This window comes from Dermochelys coriacea, chromosome 4 (assembly GCF_009764565.3).
Source record: "Dermochelys coriacea isolate rDerCor1 chromosome 4, rDerCor1.pri.v4, whole genome shotgun sequence".
NCBI classification, from domain to species: Eukaryota; Metazoa; Chordata; order Testudines; family Dermochelyidae; genus Dermochelys; species Dermochelys coriacea.
This window is the reverse complement of record NC_050071.1, coordinates 114764640-114788252: the sequence shown is the minus strand read 5'-3', so window position 1 is coordinate 114788252 and position 23613 is coordinate 114764640. Positions and strand designations below refer to the sequence as shown.

The window sequence follows — 23613 nt, the reverse complement described above, 5'->3', positions numbered from 1 at the left end:
ATCCTGGCAATTATAAGCCAGTAAGCCTAACTTCAGTACCATGCAATTTGGTTTTTCCAAGTGCATTACTTTGCACTTATCAACACTGAATTTCATCTGCCATTTTGTTGCCCCAACAAAGAAAATAATTAGATAATTTCATGAAGGATAGGACCATCAATGGCTATTAGCCAAGACAGCTAGGGATGCAACCTCATGCTCCGGGTGTTCCTCAGCCTCTGACTGCCAGATGGTAGGACTGGACAACAGGGGATAGATCTCTCAATGGATTGTCCTATTCTGTTCAATTGCCTCTGAAGCAACTGGCATTGGCCATTATCGAAAGACAGGTTTCAGAGTAGCAGCCGTGTTAGTCTGTATTCGCAAAAAGAAAAGGAGTACTTGTGGCACCTTAGAGACTAACAAATTTATTAGAGCATAAGCTTTCGATGAAGTGAGCTGTAGCTCACGAAAGCTTATGCTCTAATAAATTTGTTAGTCTCTAAGGTGCCACAAGTACTCCTTTTCTTTATCGAAAGACAGGATACTGGGTTAGATGAACTATTGGGATGACTCAGTAAGCTCATTCTTATGTTATTACGCAAAATTACTTCCGCTACTGATTAAGTTAATGAGAAATGGACAACCAGATCTAATTTTGCTCCTTGTTAGCAACTGGTTAACTTAACAAGGGAAGCAAAGAAATTAGCTCTACAAAAAAAAAAAAAAAAATCACAATTTTAATCTATTATAGAGTTACAACAGTTTTGTGTTAAAACTTGCAAAGAGATTCTGCTTCAATGCCTTACACATAACATCAAATGCAGTTTTCAGAATCAAACAATTCACAACGTCTTTCCCTTTTCTCTCATCATTGAGTAGGTTTTACACTGTCAACAGTAAGTAAACTAACAAAGCACAGGTAAGTGCTATGCAGTAATAGTAAATTCTACTAATGTAGTTCCTTTCCTGAAAATATTTTTACAAACATTATCTAATCATTGTAACATTTGTGAGAGATATGGAAGTTTTATAGATCGGGAAAATGAAGCAGAGAAGTTATAATGCTGAGCACTGCCACTTGCAACTCCCAATGACTTGAAAATTGGGGCATAACTGTCTTGTCCAATATCACATGGGGACTGAATGACAGAGCTAGCTTTGGAACTCACAAGTTCCTGAACCCCAGTCTTGTTCTCACGCTACTGGACAACAGCTCTCAGACCGACTGCACTCTTGAGTTCTGAAATTCAGTCAATACTGTACTTGGGAAACACTATTTTATCCTCCCTCCCCATGGGAAGTAGTGTGTTTAACACTGCAAAGCATGTTTTACTGTGAAGGCATACGTTTGACAAGTTTACTTTTATGTTTAAATTCATTCCAAACCTCCTCCTCCCCACCACGCCCCACAGCAACTGCTTTTTTGTAAATGGTGTATATCTGGAAGGTAATGGACCTTTGGTCTGACTCAATATGGCCATTCTTATGTTCTAACTTGTGAAAGGTGAAACAATCGTTTATTAGTGAAACTAAATTAATCTATGATGGTAGCATGGTACTAGTGAAACAGCTTGTTTATATCACTTAGTGTGCTTTGAGCCTTTAGATGTGAATTTGTTGTATACAGGGCAAGGTCAATATCAGCCCTCACAAACTCAGTTTACCTTAGGGCCTTTGCACCAGATGGTGCAGTCACCCCATAATAACTGCCTGTACCACCCTGATTAAGTACAGTGGGCCATGCCTATAATTTTGTCTTATTTTACTGGAAAACAAATGGGTGTTTCTCCTTAGCCTGCTTCTCTTAATGACGTCTCACTTTTTAGCTAGAAGAAGAAAACTTCTAAAATGAACATTTGCTGTGCACACCCTGTCGGCAAATGAATCCCAGATTATTTTATTGGAACTAACAACTGGTTTCCATAAGAACAAAGATGGAAGCCACTTTAAGATATTCATAGCAACCAAAGGATCATATTAACCAGGGGTCTCAAAGTCCCAGCCTGCGGGCCATCTACGGCTTAAGAACATCCTCAATGAGGCCTGCGGAGGACAGACGCAGGCAGACACACTACCGGCAATCTCAACTGCAGGCATCGCCCCCCACAGCTCCCACTGGCTGGGGGAGAGGGACAGAGAGATACCATCACTAGTTGATGGGCAGAGTCAGCCATAGAGGCAGCATCACTTTTTCCTACAAGTCAAAATACCAAGCAACTATCCGATGCACACCTTGCTGCTATCCTGAAAGTTTCAACTGGTCAGCCACTGAGGCCAAACATCAACAAACTGACAGAACTGAAGTGTTGCCAGGTGTTTCGCCAACACTAAAAACTCTCTGGGAGGTGAAGAATTGTATAAAGTTGTATGACAGTTTTATTACTTCTAAGAAATTTGAAATAAAAAAAAAAAACCACAATATAAATGTTTTCATTTCTGAACACCATCTTCAGTGGCATTATTGGCCCGCTGGGAGGATTTGAGGACTGGCACTGGGTAAGGTAAATGGAATTTGAGAGGCCTGATATTGACCAGGCCCTGTATACAACAAATTCACATCTGAAGGCTCATAGCACACTAAGTGGTACAAACAAGCTGTTTCACTAGTACCACGCTACCATCATAGATTAATTTAGTTTCACTAATAAACGATTGTTTCACCTTTCACAAGTTAGAACATAAGAATGGCTATATTGGGTCAGACCAAAGGTCCATCTAGCCAGTATCCTGTCTGCCAACAGTGGCCAATGCCAGGTGCTTCAGAAGGAATGAAAAGAACACATAATCATCAAGTGATCTATCCCCCGTCATCCACTCCCAGTTTCTGGCAAATGGAGGCTAGGGACATCATCCCTGGTCATCCTGGCTAATAGCCATTGATGGACCTATTCTCCATGAACTTATTTAGTTCTTTTTTGAACCCTGTTATTACCTTGGTCTTCACAACATCCTCTGGTGAGAAGAAAAAACCCAAAGGCTGTTTTCTTATATCTTGTCTTAGTTGAGTGACAACAAATTGTAATTCTCCTGGAACCACCAACATTTATTATAATGACAAGTTTCAGAGTAGCAGCCGTATTAGTCTGTATTCGCAAAAAGAAAAGGAGTATTGTAGCACCTTAGAGACTAACAAATTTATTTGAGCATAAGCTTTCGCGAGCTACAACGAGATGAGATAATAACTACCACCATTTAGATAGAGATAGAGATTTTCAGCACTTTACAAAGGAGGGTAGCATCATTATCCCAATTTTACATGGGAACCGAGACCCAAGGAGTTGAAGGGACTTGACTAAAGTAACCCAGTAGACCAGTCAGGAATGGAACCTAGGTCTCCTAAGTCCCAGTCCCGTGCTCTATCCATTAGGCCACAACATCTCCCCACAGAATATGTATGTATCATATGCTTAAGGTCAAATTCTGCTCTCATTTAAACCTGTGCAGTTTCCAATGAAGTCAAAAAGATTTAGTGAGTGAAACTGAAAACAGACTTTAGCTCTCAGTACTTATACTCACTACAGTTCTTCCAATCAAACCCCAAAATGCACAATTTTTAAAAAACTAGAGGACTAGTTTCTTTCCTCACAGTGGGAACTTATTGCCCTTTTAACTCAGCAATTTAAACAATTAGTGTACTGAAGAGGTGCTGCAATTCCCCATCCTAATTCTGTTAGTGTATGTAAGACTTAAGACATGCATTTGATCACATAACTAATTTTCCTATTATATAAACTTATGATTTTTAAAAGTTAGATTTAGGGCCATGAAATTCTCCTAGTGACCATTTATTTTCAATTATGCATTAATCTCAAAGAAACCAAGGTAACATTTATATTTTCAATAGAAGCTGAGTAAAACATTAGAACTAGCAACTGCAATTGAAATATGATTGCATCCACATTTTTAGGCTACCATTTGGACCATTATTTTTATTGCTTACACACACATCATTCTATGTTATCTTTACTCAGACACAAAACAACTTTCTCCTGTTTTCTTCAATTACAATGCAGATCATAATTACACAGAACTTCTTAAAAATACCTAAAATTATTGGAGTATTACTATGCACCCACACAAGTCAATCTAGTACAACAGCACTTTGCCACATAAATCTTATCCATGTTTTTACAGTAACCCATTTTGTGATTTCAATTACCTCTCTCAAAATAGCCAAGTTATGAATTATCTTTTTCCTATTTTTATTCTGATCCCAATCACCATAACATTCAACAAACATGTCAGGATTTTTATTATTATTTTTTTTTTAAAAAAAGATGCATACTTGATTTTTTTCTGCAAACCAATGACAGTTATCCACCTTTCCCCCCTACATCTAACTTGCTATTAACTTCTAAGACTTAGAGTGCTTCTTTTAAAAGAAGCTTTCTCCAACATAGCATTCATAGGAAGCCAATTTATTTCATAGACTGGAAGAAGAGCTACATGTAAACTCAAAAGCTTGTCTCTCTCACCAACAGATGTTGGTCCAATAAAAGATTACCACCTCACTACCTTGTCATTCTAAAAAACCTGGGATTAACACAGCTACATCACTGAATATTGTGCCACTGCCATTTGCCCTGAGGCACAAAGTTCGCAATAACTTCCTTATTAATTGCTTACTGTTGCTTGAAAGCATGTCACATCTGCATTGGCTGGCCTTGAAACATTCAACTCTCCTTGAACATTACTACAAACAGATAAATGGTTTAAGCACAGTAAGAATACATATATGCAATTTAAATAGTAAGAGGCACTATGTCTTAATACAATACCTTTAAAGAAATCTCCCTCTAGCACTAACAAGGAAAATTAGCAGGCCATGTACTACAGGTGAACAAAGAGAAAGGTCAAAAAAGGTGGAAGTGGGACTCTTAGCAATCTCCCCATTTCTCAACGGCTATTTGAATGGCCATGTTTTTCAGACCTCTCAATGATCAGGACCATTTATTAAATTACATTTCTCCTCTGATTCATGACTATAAAGCAACACCACATTGATTACATAAAGGTTTAGGGGAAAACTAGGCTAATACCCACAGCTTACATTAAAGATTTAAACTCTTCTGAAGCCTCTGCCTAATTAGTAGCAACAAAGTTTACAGTTAAACACTCTGAAAGAGGTTGAGTCAAGGTATATGTGCACCTAAAAATTATCTGTGTTTCAGTTCTTGATGGGAGTAAGCTCTATTCCAGTGTCTTTTTTTTTTTTTTAATAAACAGTTAAAAAGTAACCTCATAATTAACACATTAGGTCTGAAATAGAACAGCATATGGTAAAACAGATTATAGGATTAAACTAATTACATGATAACTCAGAAATCCACATCATCCTTCAGATCTAAATTTTGGGATGGGGTATATGGGGGAGAACAAAAAAGACTTCACACAATGCAAACATTAGAAACTATGTTTTTAAAAAAATATCTGGGGGTGGTGGAGGGGAAGAAAAGCACATGTTAAATAAGAACAAAGAACTTATGTTTAGGCATCTATTTGCTCTCCATGGGCCTAACTTTGTAAACACCTACCACTGGGTATAGAATTTACTACTATAAGTAGTTCCTAGGATTACAAAAATTGAAATAAACCCTATGCCTGGTAGTATTTATAGGTTTAGTCCCCATAAAATTAAAATTTGCATCTATTTTTAATTGGACCCATTCCTGGAGCCCTTATTCACAAGAGTAATTTCATTAAAACCAATTGGATAATTAATATGATAAATGGATACTTATAAGGCTCACAGAATCCAATACAGTATTTATGTGAACTTGTAATAACTTAGAGGGGTAATCAGAGTGAAGAATTAGCCTGTTCTTTAAGTTTTGGTTTGAATATAACAGAGACCCATTCAAGTTTGTTTTGACCTCATAGGTATTGACACAGTTGAGGACTTTATATTTTTATACTGAAAAAAACAGAAATGATGGAAGACACTATACACAGAAGTAACCAATTATGAAAGTTATATCTTCTTGTACTTGTACTGAGAAGTGTAGCAGTTGGACTGATGTACAAACTACTGTCTTTCTTAAATCCCAATTATTTCACCTGGAAAGGTTTCCAAGATATAATGGAGGTAGTATTTAAAACTAGTAAATATTTTTTGTGCATATCTATAGCTAAAAACAGACGAAGCAATTTGGTGAAAAATCTGTAAAAGCAAACAAAATAAAAATATTGCTCAGATTTCATATACTAAAATTTCAACCTGCTGTGAATTTTAATGCCAAATTTATACAAACAGTATTGACATTCTGTTTTAACACCTGAATTAGACAACGTAAATGTGGTGAAAAAAACAAACCAGTAATAAAACCAGATCCACAGCTCTAGGAGCTTACTAAAGAGCCTTTCATGGACAATCTAGAAATCTTGAACATGTATACTTCTCTTTTAAGATTTCTCTTCCAGCTTTGGGAAACAGAGTGGTGGGCTGGGGGTGAGGGTGGGGAAGAGGGGACAGAGAAATAGTCCAATAAAAGAGTAAAACCTTAAATTTTTAAGATTACAAAACTAAACAAATAGGCCATAAGTTAGATATAGCTATACAAAGCAATTGTCTTTATGACTTCAGTATAGATACAGAAATGCATGAAATTTACTTTGCTACTGACATTCCTTTTGCAGAATAATCTCTAGAATAAACCTTGTAATTACATAGCAAAAAGTCACAGTCTGACAATAAACACTGCAAAGGAGAATAAACTTTTATCCCAGATTAAAACCTGAGGCAAGGCATTTTATATTTTACTCTGAATCCACTGCTTCTGAAAGAGTGGAGCTGGGAACAAATTTCAGTTAAAAAAAAAATCTAATAAAATAAACTCAAATACCTAAAGAATAAATTTATAAGATACAAAAAAATTCATTGGCAGATTTCAATCATTGACAAACACCAGTGATTTTTACAGAGTCATAACCCCACTGCTTGCTGGTAATGAAGCCATACATATCTATTTTTAAGTGGTGATGTCACTATTTACTATGAAAATGAATGTCTTAAAAGCAGATCATTAAAATAAGCTATAATTTTACATACTTACCTTGTGGAAAAGAATTTGGTTGCACTAAATAAAGGAAAGCATGGACTAGTCTAAACAAAATTCCTATTGGTCCAGGTTCATGATATGTATTTGTATCATATGTCTTCACAGGCACAAATCCAAAATCCAAAGATCCAGGAGGTGGTTTGTGTAAAGGCTGCACCTCTGAAACAGTACTTCCAAAAAGCAACAACAGCAGCAGAAGTTCCACAGCCATGGCTAAAAGTATTCATAAAATATGAGGTAGAGATTTTGCTCTCCCAAAGTCTAGAAATCTTCAGCACATTAGAAATTTATTCACTGGGAGTGAGATGTGTCAGCAGGAAAAAGCTGATGTCTTCAGTCCTTTGCTTAGTCTTGGATAATGTACACTGACTTCGGAATGGTGTGGAAGCTCTTCACAGAACTGAGGCAGTGCACCATCTCTGGCAAAGAGAAAACAACTGTTTAATGAGCGCCCTCACTCCATGAGGGTATGAAAATGTGAGATGCTTCCAATCTCATGTGGAAATAAACAGAAAAATGATTATACTGGCAAGCTAAATAGGGCAGAATAGACCAATTTATTCCCATGTGTGAAAAAACGGATCCATTATACACACAGTACTTGAGAAAACCACTGATTATTCACAGTTTTTACTGAGCCTTTAAAACAAAACAAATAAAAATAAATCACAGTATTAGGACTGCAGCATAAAGAACAAATGAAATTAAAGGAACAAATTTTTACTTTACTTATAATTGTAATAAAGTCAGATTTATTGTATTTAATCACAAAATAATCACAGTGCATTTTATGAATGCTTTAACATGCAACTCTAAATGCATGTAGACAGCCACACAAGGACTGATATATATAAGCAGATGATTAATACAAAAGGACATAACTTCTCTGCCCTGAGAATTCATAACTTCCTAATGTTCCAAAACTTTTTTTCCCCCCACATAGGTTAGCAGCGGCAAATTTATCTTTAGTCTTGTGGCATTATTTTATTAACAGAGGAACCATAGATTACCACCTATCAAAGAAGGATTTAAACTTCCAATTCATTTTATAGTGTCAGTAACATATGGTCATGGGAAAACAATTTTTTTCTGGCACACAACATTGTAGGAACATCAGACAGGGTATGTGGACTTTAAATATAAAATATGGATTAAAACATCAACCTCAGGCATTTTCCAATACTTAAATATACTTAATTCCCTCAAACATGAAATACTCTCCAAAAAACCACATATTTAGTATTGCATATTTCCCTTTCAACATAGAAAATAACATAATGCAAGTTATTCTTCACTTTCAATTTGTAACTAAAATGAAGCTAGATTCAAGAAACACCTTCTCTGTCAATTATTGAAAAATCTGCTTGCCACAGATAGATAGGAAGCTTTTCCTGTAAAGCACGAATGTGTCTCATCCACAAATTCCTGCTAACTTTAAGGCTTTCCACAGGGCTCTGTCCTTGGCCTCCTTCTCTTCTCCCTCAAAAAGTAATCTCAGCCACAAACACAAATTCAACTACCCTCTGTATGCTTAGGGTTAGTCTGTTAGTCCTGTGGCACTTTATAGACTCTTTGCCGCATTTACAGATCCAGATTAAGACGGCTACCCCTCTGATACTTGCCATCTGTATGCTGACACTCACAAATCTACCTGTCTTCTGTCCCAACAAAAACTTGGCCTGTCTCTGATAGCTCCTCATGGATGTCTGTCTGTCGGATCGAGCTCAACATGGCTAAACAAAGCTCTTAATCCCCCACCCCACCAATCCTCTCTGCTGCCCCCTTTCTCAAATCACTGTGGAAAACACTACCAATCCTACCTGTCACTCAGGCCTGTAAACTGGGTGTCATCTTCAACTTGGACCTCTCTCTGGGTTCTCATCATTTCAAGTTGCAATTAATCCAACCTCCTTCTTTCCGACCTTGACAAATGGAACCTTCACTCATTGATATCCATTCAAAGTGCTGCTCCAAAGCTTGTTTTCCTAGCCCATTGCTTTGATCACATCACCTCTCTCTTTGCATTCCAGCACTGGTTCCCTCTTTCTATCATTTCAAAGATCGGTTGTCTTATTATTGTAACCTATGGCCACCCTACCTATCCTCTCTCATTCAGCATTGAAAAGTTGACTCCCACATCCATTCAGGCCTTGTCAGCCTCCATCATCCCACTTGTTAAAATTTTCAAACAAGCATCTTTGTGCTTTCTTCCACATTTCCCCTCATGCTTGAGAGTAACTGTCCATAAACATTTACAAAGATAACTCAATATCCTCCTTCAGAACTCTCCTTTCCTGTGAGGCCTACAAAAAACAGGAGGATAGTTAGGTTGCTGAGACCACTGCCTATCTTGCTGGCCAATACGGTCTCAGTTTCCTTTTAATCCCAGTCTGTCTGCTTCACCTATTGTCGCTTGTCTTATACTTGCCTGTAAACTTTTTGGGGTTAGAAACAGTCTTTTTGTTTTGTGTTTGTACAGCGCCTAACACAAAGGAGCTCTGGTCTAGGACTGGGGCTCCGATGCACTATGATAATATAAATAATATAACAACATGAACCAATGAGTTATGGTCTTTTTGAGTAAGTGAACTCAACTTTAATGATTCTGCCGCCGATTGTAGCTTCCCAAAACAGAGTGAAATTAGCAAGACTCTAGTCACTTTTCTATTTTACTAAGAAACCTGAGAGCAGTAGTGAAAATACAAGAGTCAAGTCAATTTCACTGCTGAGGAGGTCTACAAGTAAAAAGCCAATACTGTTCATTTCAAATGAAGCATATGTATTTGCCTGTGTGTCACTGAGGCCTAGTTAGACAACTCCGCCAACTCAGTCCCGGGCCAGTTGGCTGTACTGCCTATTTAGTACAACATAAGCAGAAAAACAAGAACAAAAAAAGATGAGGAGTGGCATTTCTGTTCTCCTCTGACTTCAGATGCCAAAAATGCTCTCTTTCTTAAAGGCTAAATCCTTCAAGAGCATCCATCTGTTATGCAAATCCAACCACAGGACAGATCCAGGACTCCTGCTGGCATACAGGCCTCAACTGACCTCAAACCCCTTAGAGAGGCCAACCAAGCTACTGTCTAACACTCTACTGGAGTCTCCTAGATTCCTTGCCCTTCAGGACATCAGTACACATATAAAGGACACCTGTAACACCTTAGTGATCTATTGTCATGTATGACAACCACCAATTTCTTCTGAATTGTGTCTGGACCCATATGCTGGACTGAGCTTTGGCCTATGAGTGGAAATGAGAAATATAATCACCTTACTGTTTTCCTGGTCCAACAGTACTTTCTCCCAGCAGAGTTCATGACTTTCCCAATAGCGTGACAGAGGTCCCAATTTTATGGAACAGTCCCAATATTTGGGGCTTTGTTTTATATAGGTGCCTACAACCCCCCCAGCCTCATCCCGATTTTTCACAATTGCTGTCTCATCACCCTATTTTCCAAGCAAGAGGTGAACCACCCAGACTGGCTTATCCTTGAAAGGTCACAAATCTGGTGAGCTTCTAGAATGCCCTGGAAGAAAAGAGACATCCACCTGCAGGACCAACAGTGAAATAACACAAACAATACATATGCTTTACTATCAAACAACCCCTGTACCCCAGATCTCCATGGTGCACCAAAGTTTGATGAAACATGAAGGCAGAAAACTACAATGTTGGTGGTGATGCAGGAGTACGCCACAGCTATGGGGAAATCTGAGAACCTTTTCCCATCTTTCATAGCCCCTGCTGAAATATACACAGCAAGTGTTCTGAGGAGAAATCCAGTTTATCAACTGGACTACACCAAGCTACACCACAGATCCATTACTTATTGCTGCAAAGAGCGATAAACATGCTTTGTTCAAATTATCAGTCAACAGCTAGAGGAGCTCTCAGACAGAAGAATTCAAAATCAGAGCCAGGAACAAAGACTATTCCTCTCCTTTGTGATGTTCAACTTCTGTATCCTCTCAGTAACGGTCCTATCTTTGCTAGAGAAAGCCAGGAAAGAGCAACTCTAATAATACTCTAAATATTTGAATCACCTATGCCTTATTCAAAAAAGGCGGTCTTTCCATCTACCCGGAAGCATGATACTCAATGCAGTACTCTAAAAGCCACACATATAAATTCAAATATTTGAATGTTTTCAAAGCAATAACCAATTGTTGCAAAGCATCTATGCTATGAACCAAATAGATATACAAGCCCAAAGGATATCTTATATTTCCCCCCCACACTTTGTTTTCATCATGGATTGCTAACTTATCCCTTTATATATTGTGCTATGATTAAATGTAACAAGCAGCATACATTGTAAATTGCTTAGAATGCCTCTATTTATGGAATGGTAGGAACATCATAGTTAAAGTTGGGTTCTATTTCACACTTAAAGTTAACAGGAGTTCAACCTCTTTGTTCTGTATGAAAAAAATAGTATTTCTGCCCCAAATTTTGAACACTATTTCTGAGTGAAATTTGAATTTTCTGATAATTTTCAAGTAAATCTATTATTTAGCTTTGAGTTCTAATCAATTAGGGTCTGATTCAATGGTTAATGAAGTCACCATTTTTTAAAATTAACCATTTGAAAAGTTGGTCTATAATTCCATCTCAAAATTCCATTGACACCAACCACCACAAGAGCAATGCAATGCAAATTATGAGGTCACAGACACATGACTGACAGTTACTTGTACTGTATTATAACTTTTGATTCCACACACAAAAAAATATAAATCTTCACATTCAGAATACATAAAATGATAAGCCACACTAGCCACTGACAAGTCCCAAAAGGTGTGGTGTTCGGTTACCAAACCTCTTCTAGGCCTGTGATTTAATGACTGCAACTTGTTGCCATAGGAGGAGTAGGGAGTATGTGAACCTTCTAAACATCAGGGACTGCAGAACACAGTAGCAAAACAACAAACAAAACTAATACTAGATAGTCTCAACTTGTATCTAACATGCATATTGTGAGTTCCAAGTGGGATAAAACCAGAGAAGGGCTTGAGTCACAGCAGCCAGATATGCAGAACACAGGAATACATTTTCTGGATGTGTCTCAAAAAATCAAAGATTTAAAAAGGAAAATTTAAAAATTCATTGTGTTTCACTGAAACACAGCAAAATCCCTTGTAAGAAGGTGATAATTTTAACAATTTCCTTAAAATTAATTCTGGGGGAGGCAGTCTCCATCCCCAAGACAGAAAGACTTGGCAGGTGGTCTAATTTTAGCCAGTTGACCAGATGCTTAGATTATAGATTCATTAAGTGGAACAGAAAAAAAAAATCAGTTTGTTTGCTCCGATAATATTTATAAAGCATGCCCTATGAGGGCACCGTAGAGCAATAATAAAAGATTATAAAAACATTAAACATTATGAAGCCATTCCATAAAAAGGAAATCTGCCGTGCTGACAGTTCAGAACTGGTGGGGTGTGCTGGAAAGGTTCTAATACAGGAGGAAAATGGATTACAGCAGATAATTGCGTACATAATATCTCATAAATGGGACAAGACCCTCCCCGCTTCTTCCACATTATATTTAAATAGTCGGGATTTTCTTCCCCCCTCCACCAGTTTAATTCTAAAAATTACATAGTATGATTTGTGCTTAAACTCCGCCCTGTTTGGAGTTACAGAACTGATTTTACGGCTTCTTTCTTAATTTCTTCCTGGGGTATGATGCATGGAAGGAGACAGAGTCAACTCCTCTCTCTCCCCCTCCACCTTCCCTTTCCCCACCCCACAAAACAAACACACTTCATGATTGAGTTCACCCTGCTGGGACCAGAATGTAATTGTTCATGACCTTTCAATATGATTTGTCCTGAACTACACTGATTAATGGTCAGTATCTCATAAGCTAACTCAACTCTTCACACTCACGTTTGAGCACAATAAAATGTTATATACAAAGCCATGAGATGAGCATGGCTGGGTGTCTCTGCTGCAAGTCTGGACACAAGATTAGACAGCAGATACGATAGCATAGTATTGCTTATTACAGACGTACCTCTTGAACCTGCTAGATGAAGTGGTTTCTAAAACAGCACCCTACTCATCTCTACAGTCACACACACAATACAGGGGTACTCTCAGCAGAGATTTTGACACCGCCCCATACACATATTTGGGCTACTAGTTAGTGTGGTATACTAGTTAATCCCTCTGGAGGTCCTCATTTTTCTCCCACAGTACTGCCATGTGCTTGTCTCACATCCAAACCTTCACATGCAGATTAGGTCTTGAGTCCACTTCCTTTGGAAGAGTCAATGACCCCAACATAAACTACACACTCTTTTCAGCAAAATTCATACAAACACAACATTAGGGGGTCAAGGAATCATCTTCATTCACAGCAGAGCACATACAGTCCCACCACAATGCTTTCTATAATGGGAAGGATGTCCCCACCCTCCAGTCACACATGCCTCACCTCTTCATAGGGTTTTCTATAGAGGGACCCTCTCTTCCCTCAGTGCTTCCTATGGGGGTTACTTCTGCTTGCCCCTACCCCACATCCACTGTTTTCTACAGCAGGGTCCCCTTCTCTTCTCCCATGGCTATTATAGGGGATCCCTCCAGGGCCTTCACTCCAGGTATGTTTGGCGGCACTGAAGGACCCACCCCTGAATACTCTCACGGGGGCCCCTGTGGGGCCCAGGGCAAATTGTCCCATTTGCACACACACACCCCCCACGGGTGGTCCTGGATCCCTCTTCCTCACACCATCAGACTACAAATGGTAGCGCTAGGCACAAGCAGACCGAACAATGGATCAGCGGCCCAAGAAGCTCGAAGGGGTCCTGATTTAGTATCACCCCCAAAATACCGTTCAAGTTATTGAACGTGGGCTTTTTAACGATCAATATGCATTAAGTTTGCTTTTTTTTTTTTTTTTTTGGTTTGTACAAATAGCGCAATCAGTATTTTAGCGGTGGGTGACGGATCAGGCCCCCACCCCAAATATCCCTGCTTAGGGCCCCCCCCATGGGCTAGCTCTGCCTCTGCCCAAAGCTTTCTATGGAGGTACCTCTCCACTCTCTACAGTGGTTACGTCTCTCCCGCACACACCGATGCTTTCTATACCCACCCCACGGCCAGGCTTTCCTAGACCCCGACCCCCGCCACCCGGGCAACAGCAGCAACTCGCAGGACAGGATCCGGGCACTCTCTCCAGCAGCCGGGGTGCAACCCCCTCCCCCAGGCTCCCGCACCAGGGGCTGCGCGGGACGGGGCGCGCGGCGCTGGGACCCCTCCGCGGTCTCCACCCTCCGCCGCGCAGCTCCGGCCGGGGGCGGGCGGCAAGTGGCCGGCGCGCGCGGGGAGAGCCAGCCGAGCACTCACCCCGGGGACAGCAGGCTCCGGCTGCTCCAGCGGCTCCCGGCTCAGCGTGCCGAGCCTCCCCGCCCCAGGCAGGCGCCGCCCTCTGCCGCAACGCACCAATCAGCAGCTGCCCGCGCCCCCACACCCGGCTCGTGACCGATTCAGCGCCGGGCCTGCGGGACCAGCGCGGGAGGCGGAAGTCGTGCAAGGGGGCCGCGCGCTGGGCTCGCCAGCAGCATGCAGCGCTCGACCACCTGTTGCTTTCTGTGCAAGCCGAGCTAAGGGGGCGGGCGAGGGGCAAAGAGGCTCATCCCAGGGCCGAAGGCTCCGAACTTTAGGCCTCCTGAAACTTCAGAGCTGGGTCCAAGTGTGTGCAGGTGGTTCCTGCAGGGGCCTGAGGGTCTCCAGCGGCCAGGGGTTCCGGATCCAGATCGCCCCTTATTTCTACCGTGGTGGGGCAAACCAACGACCAGGGTCCAAAAGACACCTCTTTGCTGTGAAGAGTTTCAAACTCAAAACGGATCCAGTGGGACAGTATCCCCCCTATACGTAGTGGGCTGAACCAAAATCTGAGCCCCTCAAAAAACTGGGGAGAAACTAGAGTTTAATTTGGTCAGTTGGCACCAGCCTCCCATTTTGACCCCCTAGATTGGTGATTTGTGAATGCCCTTCTGCCCCTACTCTGGGGTTTAAGAAGGCAGCACTTAATATTCTTGTGAAATCCCACGTTATGCGTTTCCTGTAAATTACATTATTAAAAGCTGCTTCTATCTTTGGCTTTTGGAACAATATCTTATTTTATCTTTTCTGAGGTTGCCCTGATTTCCTAACAAGATTATACTTTCTACTCCCAGGACTCTTGTCCCTGTTTCTAAGTGGTTCCTTTGACTTCTAAAAGACCAGTGATGTATCCATAGGACAGGGAGCCAAATTAATGTCCCCAAACTCTCTATTTCTATATGTCAATCTGCAGGACCTTCCATTCTCCAGGGACTGTATTTGGTGCTCCTTGTCACATTGTGTATTTTTTTTATTTGCAGCTTTGAGATTTTCACTTGGTTTTAAGAACATAAGAATGGCCATACTAGGTCAGATCAATGGTCCGCCTGGCCCAGTATCCTGTCTTCCAGCAGTGACCCTTGCCAGATGCTTCAGAGAGAATGGACAGGGCATTTATCAAGTGATCCATCCACTATTGTCCAGTCCCAGCTTTTGGCAGTCAGCAGTTCCGGGACACCCAGAACATGGGGTTGCATCTCTGATCATCTTGGCTAATAGCCTATCATCCATGAATTTATCTGATTCTTTTTTTGAGGGGTAAATAATGCTTCCACAACTGGGTTATCAAAACATAACTGGTAGGAATAATTCTTGTGCACTTTTCACAGAGTCAGTCTCACTTTTCAGTGCTACTATTCATGGCACAGTAAGAATTTACATTGGTGAAATGAGATCAGAATGCTGCCCTAGATATCTCTAAAAACACTGATTATAGAAGGGTCCCCCCCTTTTCATTCTGTTTACAGATAGAAATAACTGACAGAGGTGGAAAGAAACCAAGGACACATATCTACAGCTGTAAAATATCCTCAGGGAAAATAAAGGTGTAGCAGCCAAATTGAAAGCATTCAAGAACGAACTAGGGAATAAGGAGTTCAGATTCAATAGTACATTACCTAAAATAATCACAAATAATTGGGCAACATTTGCTTCCAAATAACAAATGCAGGTCATGAGCACCCAAAACTTTTCTTCAAACTATCTACTTAATTTGATTCCTTTGCCCCATATAAAAATAAAATGGAAAGGCAAAATTTCAGTGCCAATTTGATTACTGTACCTACAGGATACAGAGGTAAGTCATACAGTTACATAATTGCAGTAATGCGTGGGAGAGCAGTCAGAAATATGGAAGAGATTATGTATATAACGGGGTGACATGAGAAGTCAGATATAAAAATAAATCTAGCTCTGCTTGGCCAGAAGATACTCAAGTTTTCACTTGGCTCATCAATGGTGAGCTACCACTATATTATTATATGAAAAACAACCGTAGTTTGCATATCCCTGTAGGTGGGTTACTTCTGAAGTACTTAAATGGAATTATAGGCAGATCTGCTAATTTTCACAAAATAGTTTTTGCAAAAAATAAATTTGTCAATGAAACTAATTTGCTGATGTTAGACAAGTCAATGTCTTCTGTTCAAAATAAACAATGCATAACATCTTTCAATGTATAGGGTGGTGAATGAAACAAAGGTACAACTTTCCAGTTATGTTTGAGTTTCCTTATACTACAGGTGTCCAGTCTTTAGGCACTTGAAAGTGACTGTCAAGATAATTCGAGTAGGACTATTGACTGAAAATGTGTTTGCTGAGTGGCACACTGATTTTTAAATGACAGGTTTCAGAGTAGCAGCCGTGTTAGTCTGTATTCGCAAAAAGAAAAGCAGTACTTGTGGCACCTTAGAGACTAACAAATTTATTAGAGCATAAGCTTTCGTGAGCTACAGCATCCGATGAAGTGAGCTGTAGCTCACGAAAGCTTATGCTCTAATAAATTTGTTAGTCTCTAAGGTGCCACAAGTACTCCTTTTCTTTTTGATTTTTAAATGGAAATGTCTAAGTTAGCCTTATCACCATGAGATGGGGATGGGGATCTGACCTCACCATCTGCCTTCTACTGCTTTGCAGGCAACTCCAGAAGCAGCTCTGATGTGATCCAAGAGCACTCTGAACAGCTGCTGACCTTTCCCTGCTCAGCAGTTTCCCTACTGATTCCTGCTGCACCTCAGGGGAGGGAAAAGAGAGCAATTGCTCTGTTCCTGTTGGATGAGGGATAGCAGGGTGGGAGCTCAACTGGTTCTGCCTGAGTTGTGGGAAGTGCCTAGCAAGTGGATGGGTGCCTTGCCCTAGGCAGCTCCCCAAGTGCAGCCCAGAAGAGTGGGGAAAAGAGAAGAAAGCTGAGAACTAACAGTAATGACCCCCTGATTTTCTGACCTGGAACAAGTTTAAGCAGCCTAACTTGACAAGCACCAACTTACAGCAGCTGGCAATGGTCCTCAAGGCCCAGATCCACAAAAGGATTGCCCATGTTAGGCACCTAAGTCCAATATTTAGGCAGCACTGTGATCCTCAGAACCCTTGCTCCACTGCTGCCCAACTCTGGAGGCACCTAAAATCCTTCAGCACCTACATTTTCACTGTACAAGTTCCCTAGGCCACAGCGCCTATGTGTCTGCCTCTGACTATGTGCCTTTGAGCCACATTAGTACATTAGCTCAAAGTAAGCAGTCATTTGGTACAGAAGCTGATTTAAATGATAGGCTATAGACTACAGTTAGTAGTCCTGCAATTTCACATTTGGTTCCCCTTTCTGAAATTAAATGCTAGTAGTGGGCTGCTGTGGTGTTTTCCCTATCACAGGGATGTTAAATTTAATTATATTACGGTCACTATTACCAAACGGTCCAGCTATATTCACCTCTTGGACCTGATCCTGTGCTCTACTTAGGACTAAATCAAGAATTGCTTCTCCTCTTGTGGGTTCCAGGACTAGCTGCTCCAAGAAGCAGTCATTTAAGGGTTCAAGAAACTTTATCTCTGCATCCTGTCCTGAGGTGACATGTATCCAGTCAATATGGGGTAGTTGAAATCCCCCATTATTATTGAGTTTTTTATTTTAGTAGTCTCTCTAATCTCCCTGGGCATTTCACAGTCACTATCACCATCCTAGTCAGATGGTCAGTAATATATCCCTACTGCTATATTCTTATTATTCAAGCATGGAATTAATATCCATAGAGATTCTATGGTACAGTTTGGTTCATTTAAGGTTTTTCCTTCATTTGATTCTCTGCTTTCTTTCACACATAGTGCCACTTCCTCACCAGCATGACCTGTTCTCTCCTTCCGATATATTTTGTACGCTGGTATTACTGTGTCCCCTTTATTATTGTCATTCCACCAAGTTTCTGTGATGCCTATTATATCAATATCCTCATTTACTATGAGGCACTCTAGTTCGTCCATCTTATTATTTAGACTTCTAGCATCGGTATATAAGCACTTTAAAAACTTGTCACTTTTTAGCTGTCTCCCATTACATGATGTAATTGAATGAGACTTTTTTTCATTTGACTGTTTCTCATCAGATCCTACCTGTATTTTATCGTCTTCCATCCTCTCCTCCTTACTAGAACATAGAGAATCTCCATTAGTAGAGCCTTCCCTAAGGAATATCTCTGTCCGAACCACGTGCTCCTCTGCACCTCTTGGCTTTCCCCCAGCCCTTAGTTTAAAAACTGCTCTATGACCTTTTTAATGTTAAGTGCCAGCTATCTGGTTCCATTTTGGTCTAGGTGGAGCTCATCCTTCCTGTATAGGCTCCCCCTTTCCCAAAAGTTTCCCCAGTTCCTAATGAATCTAAATCCCTCCTCCCTACATCATCATCTCATCCACGCATTGAGACCCTGCAGTTCTGCCTGTCTAACTGGCCCTGTGTGTGGAACTGGAAGCATTTCAGAGAATGCCACCATGGAGGTCCTGGACTTCAATCTCTTACCTAGCAGCCTAAATTTGGCCTCCAGGACCTCTCTCCTATCCTTCCCTATGTCATTGGTACCTACATGTACCACGACCACTGGCTCCTCCCCAGCACTACACATAAGTCTATCTAGGTGTCTTGAGAGAACTACAACCTTTTCACCAGGCAGGCAAGTCACCCTGTGGTTCTCCCGGTCATCGCAATCTCAGCTATCTATGTTTCTAATGATCGAATCACCCTTTACTAATACCTGTCTCTTCCTAATAACTGGAGTTCCCTCCCCCTGGAGAGGAATCCTCAGCGTGAGAGGATACCACATCATCATCTGAAAGGAGGGTCCCAACTATGGGATCGTTTCCCTCTGCTCCAGTTGGATAGTCTCCTTCCCTGAGACTTTCATCCTCCTCAACAGCACAGAGGCAGTCAGGCAGGAGGTGGGACCATTCTACTGTGTCCCAGAAAGTCTCATCTATGTACTTCTCTGTCTCCCTTAGCTCCTCCAGCTCAGCCACCCTGGTCTCCAAAGTCCATACATGGTCTCTGAGGGACAGGAACTCCTTTCACCGAATTCACACATACGTCACCTATCCATAGGGCAGATAATCATACGTGCTGCATTGGGTGCAATAAATTGGGTAGTCCCCACTCTGTTGCTGGACTTCCGCCTGCATTCTCTTTTTACTCCTGCAGCTGGTTCCTTTGCTGTTGTTTTGTTTTTTATCAGAGGGTGTTTTTTGGTTTAAATTTAAAGAAGTTTAAGGAATGTTAAGTGTATGTAGGCCGCCCCTTTTCCCCCGCCCAAAAAAACCTCCCGTTAGCCGCTCCTGTTCACTAGCTCCTCTGGTTGCTTAGGAGAAGGCTTTTTAAAGCCCTGGTCTTCCTGAGTAGCCACGCCCCCTGGTTAAGGCATTCCCCAGTCTATTTTGTTCCATCAGCATGTCCTGATCCACACTCTAATTCTCCTGGTAACTGGCTTTTAATTCTCTCAGAGGCCTAACATTTGCTAGGATATAATTTCTTAAATATTTTAAAAAGCCTCTTAGGCTAATAGAGTAACTAATAGAGTAAAAGTCCCAGTCTTATTAATTAATTACGAAGCAGTAGAAGGTGATCTGCTAGTAGACAAGCTACTAGAGAGGGATAAGACATACACTTTGCCAGTGGGTTTCACAGCCATTTGCTAGACCACAGAGCAATATTCAGGCTCACAATTCCTAGGGTCAATTCCAAGTTTTGATGGGGAGTGTGGTTTATTGGTTACAGACCTTGGCTGCCCATCCCCTAGCATGTTCCCCTTTCCCCTAGCACGAGCCTCCTCTGCTCCTGACCTTGTTTGACTCTGCCTTGTTATTGCATTCAAGTCAAGTGGCTTCCTCATCCTCCATACTACCTGAGTGACTTCCAGGGAAACCCTGATTGCACAGGAGAAACAGCCTTTTTGCTTTCCCTTCCAGTTCCACTGGCCTCTAGCAAACCAGAAGGAACAATCTCAAGGAAGGTTCTTATCAGGTCTGAGCGGAAGCACATTCAGAGGAGATGGAATTTTTGCAGACTTTTACTGCCAGAGTCTAGCAAACCTCCGTGTATGTGATTTTCAGAGGCTTATAAAGCAGACAAATTTGAGGAAATTGTCACAAGGACAACAAGAAGGCATGCCTCTGATTAAAGGGTGACTCCCCTGCCAAATGTCAAGCTCTGCTTCAAAGCAAGGAGGGTTTAGAGCTCAATTAAATGGATGTAAGATTATTTTAACATTGAAAAAGGTATATATTTCCCCCTACCTTTCGTCCCTGAGATGGATGAAGCATTTTTTGTTGAAAGTTTAAAAAAAAAAAATCACCCTGAGGCAGAGACCTGGCATGAAAAATTCCAACCCAGCAAAATTACAAACAGGGATTTATTATGGAAAGTGTTAGGCGGCCTTAACTATAGGTGTCACTGCAAACTCCACCTATAACAGATAGTCAAGATGAGCTGAATAGGACACGTCACTAGGAGTCAGGAAACACGAGTTCTATTCCTGTCTTTGCCATAGGCTTTGGGCAAATCATTTAACCGCTTTGTTCCAGTTTCTCTAATTAAAAACAAAGATAATAGTACCAATGCATCTTTATAAAGTGTTTTCAGGCCTGTGGTTTAAATACCACTCTTCAGTACTCAGCACACTACCACTACTTCAATAAATAGTATTTCTTCACTCAATCGAAATATTTGTTCAGGTATTAAAGTGCAGATCTCATCTGAAAAGTGACGTTGCGATAATGGCATTGTGAGGTTCCATGTTTTTTTTATTCTCCAGTATGATTAGTTTGCAAGTAAAAATATGTTTTTCTTATTTGTGAACTCAGCCCAGCCTCTGAGAGCCAAATTGGCTCTTATTTCCATCTTGCATATCATCATCAGCAACAGAAAGTCGATTTGGCCCTCACTTTACACCGGTGCAGCTCCATGTTCTTCAGATTATGCCCACAATGACACCTGTACAAGCACATTGTCTTCAAGGGGCTTGCAACCAATGTAACAGTTTGCTAAATTCCAGTCACTCCTGTTACTTATGCCTGCTCACTCGCAGTCTGTTTTATTGGCTCTGCAGAGCTAACAAGAGTAAAAACATTAAATACTTATTTTTGTCACTAAAGTCAGCAGATAAGAGACAGAACCGAGAGGGAGAAGATGTGATGAGTAAGGAGGTGTCATTTTTAGATAGTCACTTTTCAGCATAAAACCACACTTTAAGTCACTGAACTTTGTTATGGCCCCACGACCTTTCTTACCTGTTGTTAATGAATGTCATGGAAAAAAAACCAAACAGTCTATTGAGAATCCACACATGAAAAATGCAGGTAATGTTTGACTAAGTTGGATGGACAGGGCTGTGTGTTAATCTTCAAACAGCCATAGTAGGAGATACTGAAAAGTGTTCAATGGTGAAGAAGGTGATGGTAATAGCAGAAGGGAAAATGCTCATTCAGAAGTCTCTATTATAAAATCCTTTACACAAGTATATCTTTACACCCAAGACAAAGGTGGATATTGGGGACAGAAATTTTGTGATTTTTTGTAAAATGCATATTATAAAGGAGAGACGAACAAACTGGTTGCTCTGAAGCTTGCATTTTTTGTGATTAATTCACATATCTTCCTTATTATGTCTTAAAAGCAAACTGTGATAGCTTTGTGCACTGGGTGGGCCACCCAAAATGAGTGTGCACTAACCACACATTTGCTGTGCAACATCTGGACAGATAGATTGTATACTACAAGCATAATTATGTGATTTGCATCCACAAAGAGAAGTGCAATCACGTAAGAAAACTGAACACGCACAAGTCCTTCAGTTGTATAGAGTGGGACATCAACAGGATGGTAAAAAATCAGGAGAACATTCTCCAGTGGTTGCATAATCTTGTATTTGTGGACCTTGCAGTTGGAGTAGAATCTGAATGAGATTAATCATAATTATATAAAAATATGAAGTTTATAAACTCCATGGCCAGAATTTTCAAAAGAGCTCAGCACCCACAATTGGGACCAGATTTTCAAAACAGCTGCCATTTGGGCACCCGAACAAGTGGTTGAACTTTCAAAAAAACCCAGAAAAACTGGTGGTCTACTCTTTTGAAATCTGTCAGTAAGTGTTACAACAACAGGATCTGCTCGATGCAGAGCACATTTGAGAATCTGTCCCCTGTGGTTAGTGCTCAGCACTTGAAAATTTGGCCACATATCAATGTTCTGTGTTACTCCAGAAGAAAATCAGAGAATGCTATAATAGATGAGATTTAGAGATTAACTATAATGATCATATTGAGCCATTGATTTTTAAGTAGTGTTCACCATTAACTGGAGCTGACCTAGTTATTAACAGAAAGAGTGGCACACTCAAAATATTCCATTATTTGGAAACCTACAATTTCCAGCTATATTCCCTATGCCTATGATGGGTAACTCTAATAGAAGTAGTAGGACCTTTCAAAATGGTACAGAATTTTAAATTCAGTCACTGTATGCTACACAGTGTAATATATTTGAACCAGTTACTTCTTTACTCTTGAGGGGGGAAAAAAAGAGACAAGCTCTTGAAGAGGGGATGATCTTATTCCTGCTCATTTCCCAAACTCAGAAACTAACATGACATTTAGTTGTAAACATTTGATTTGTTCCAGTTTATGGCATAATTTTAGCAAGGATTGTCTTCATATGAATTTAGGATTTACCCAGCTATATGTCACTTCACAGTTTCTTCAGGGAGCCAGTTTTTTGTCATCTACACATGTTTTGCCAATATACTGTGCTGTGCCCCTCTCACAACTCTGATAAATTGACACGACAACTCATCAAGGAGATTTAAAATGATATTCATCTCCTTTTATCTGACAAAGCCACTACTAGTTCCTATAGCAGATTTCACAGCTAACTAAAGATGCAAAATGACAAGGGATTACATGATGCATTTACTCTGTGCTAGTAGTTTTTCTAGTGAGCTTTTCTGTCATGATTTTCTATAATCACTGTGTTTAATTTCTGCCTCCAAGCTTTGACCTGAGATTTTGACAAATTAGGATATTAGGAATGGAGAAATTAAAAAACGGAGACAATACAGGTTTTGGCATCAAAATGGAAGGAGAGTTTCCTCCATCAGTTGTGATTGTGTTTGATGGGAGATAGGAAGCATGGCTAGGAGTATATATTAC

At 40.5% G+C, this 23613-nt stretch overlaps 1 protein-coding gene across 17 annotated transcripts in view; it reads right to left on the bottom strand.

The window, feature by feature from the left end:
• PROM1 (prominin 1) overlaps nucleotides 1-14789 on the bottom strand; it is a 104999-nt gene extending 90210 nt beyond the window's left edge. For 9 of the 17 annotated variants that reach the window (XR_005292613.2, XM_043514112.1, XM_043514114.1 and 6 more), the window contains exons 1-2: nucleotides 14395-14551; nucleotides 7035-7459 (exon numbers count right to left, since the gene is read on the bottom strand). Coding sequence is in view for 16 of the 17 variants with exons in the window: in XM_043514112.1 (XP_043370047.1) it covers nucleotides 7035-7251 (217 nt within the window). In the remaining variant the exon portion in view is untranslated. The other 8 variants (XM_043514108.1, XM_043514116.1, XM_043514111.1 and 5 more) reach the window with 3 other exon arrangements.
• Between the last annotated feature and the right edge of the window lie 8824 nt (nucleotides 14790-23613).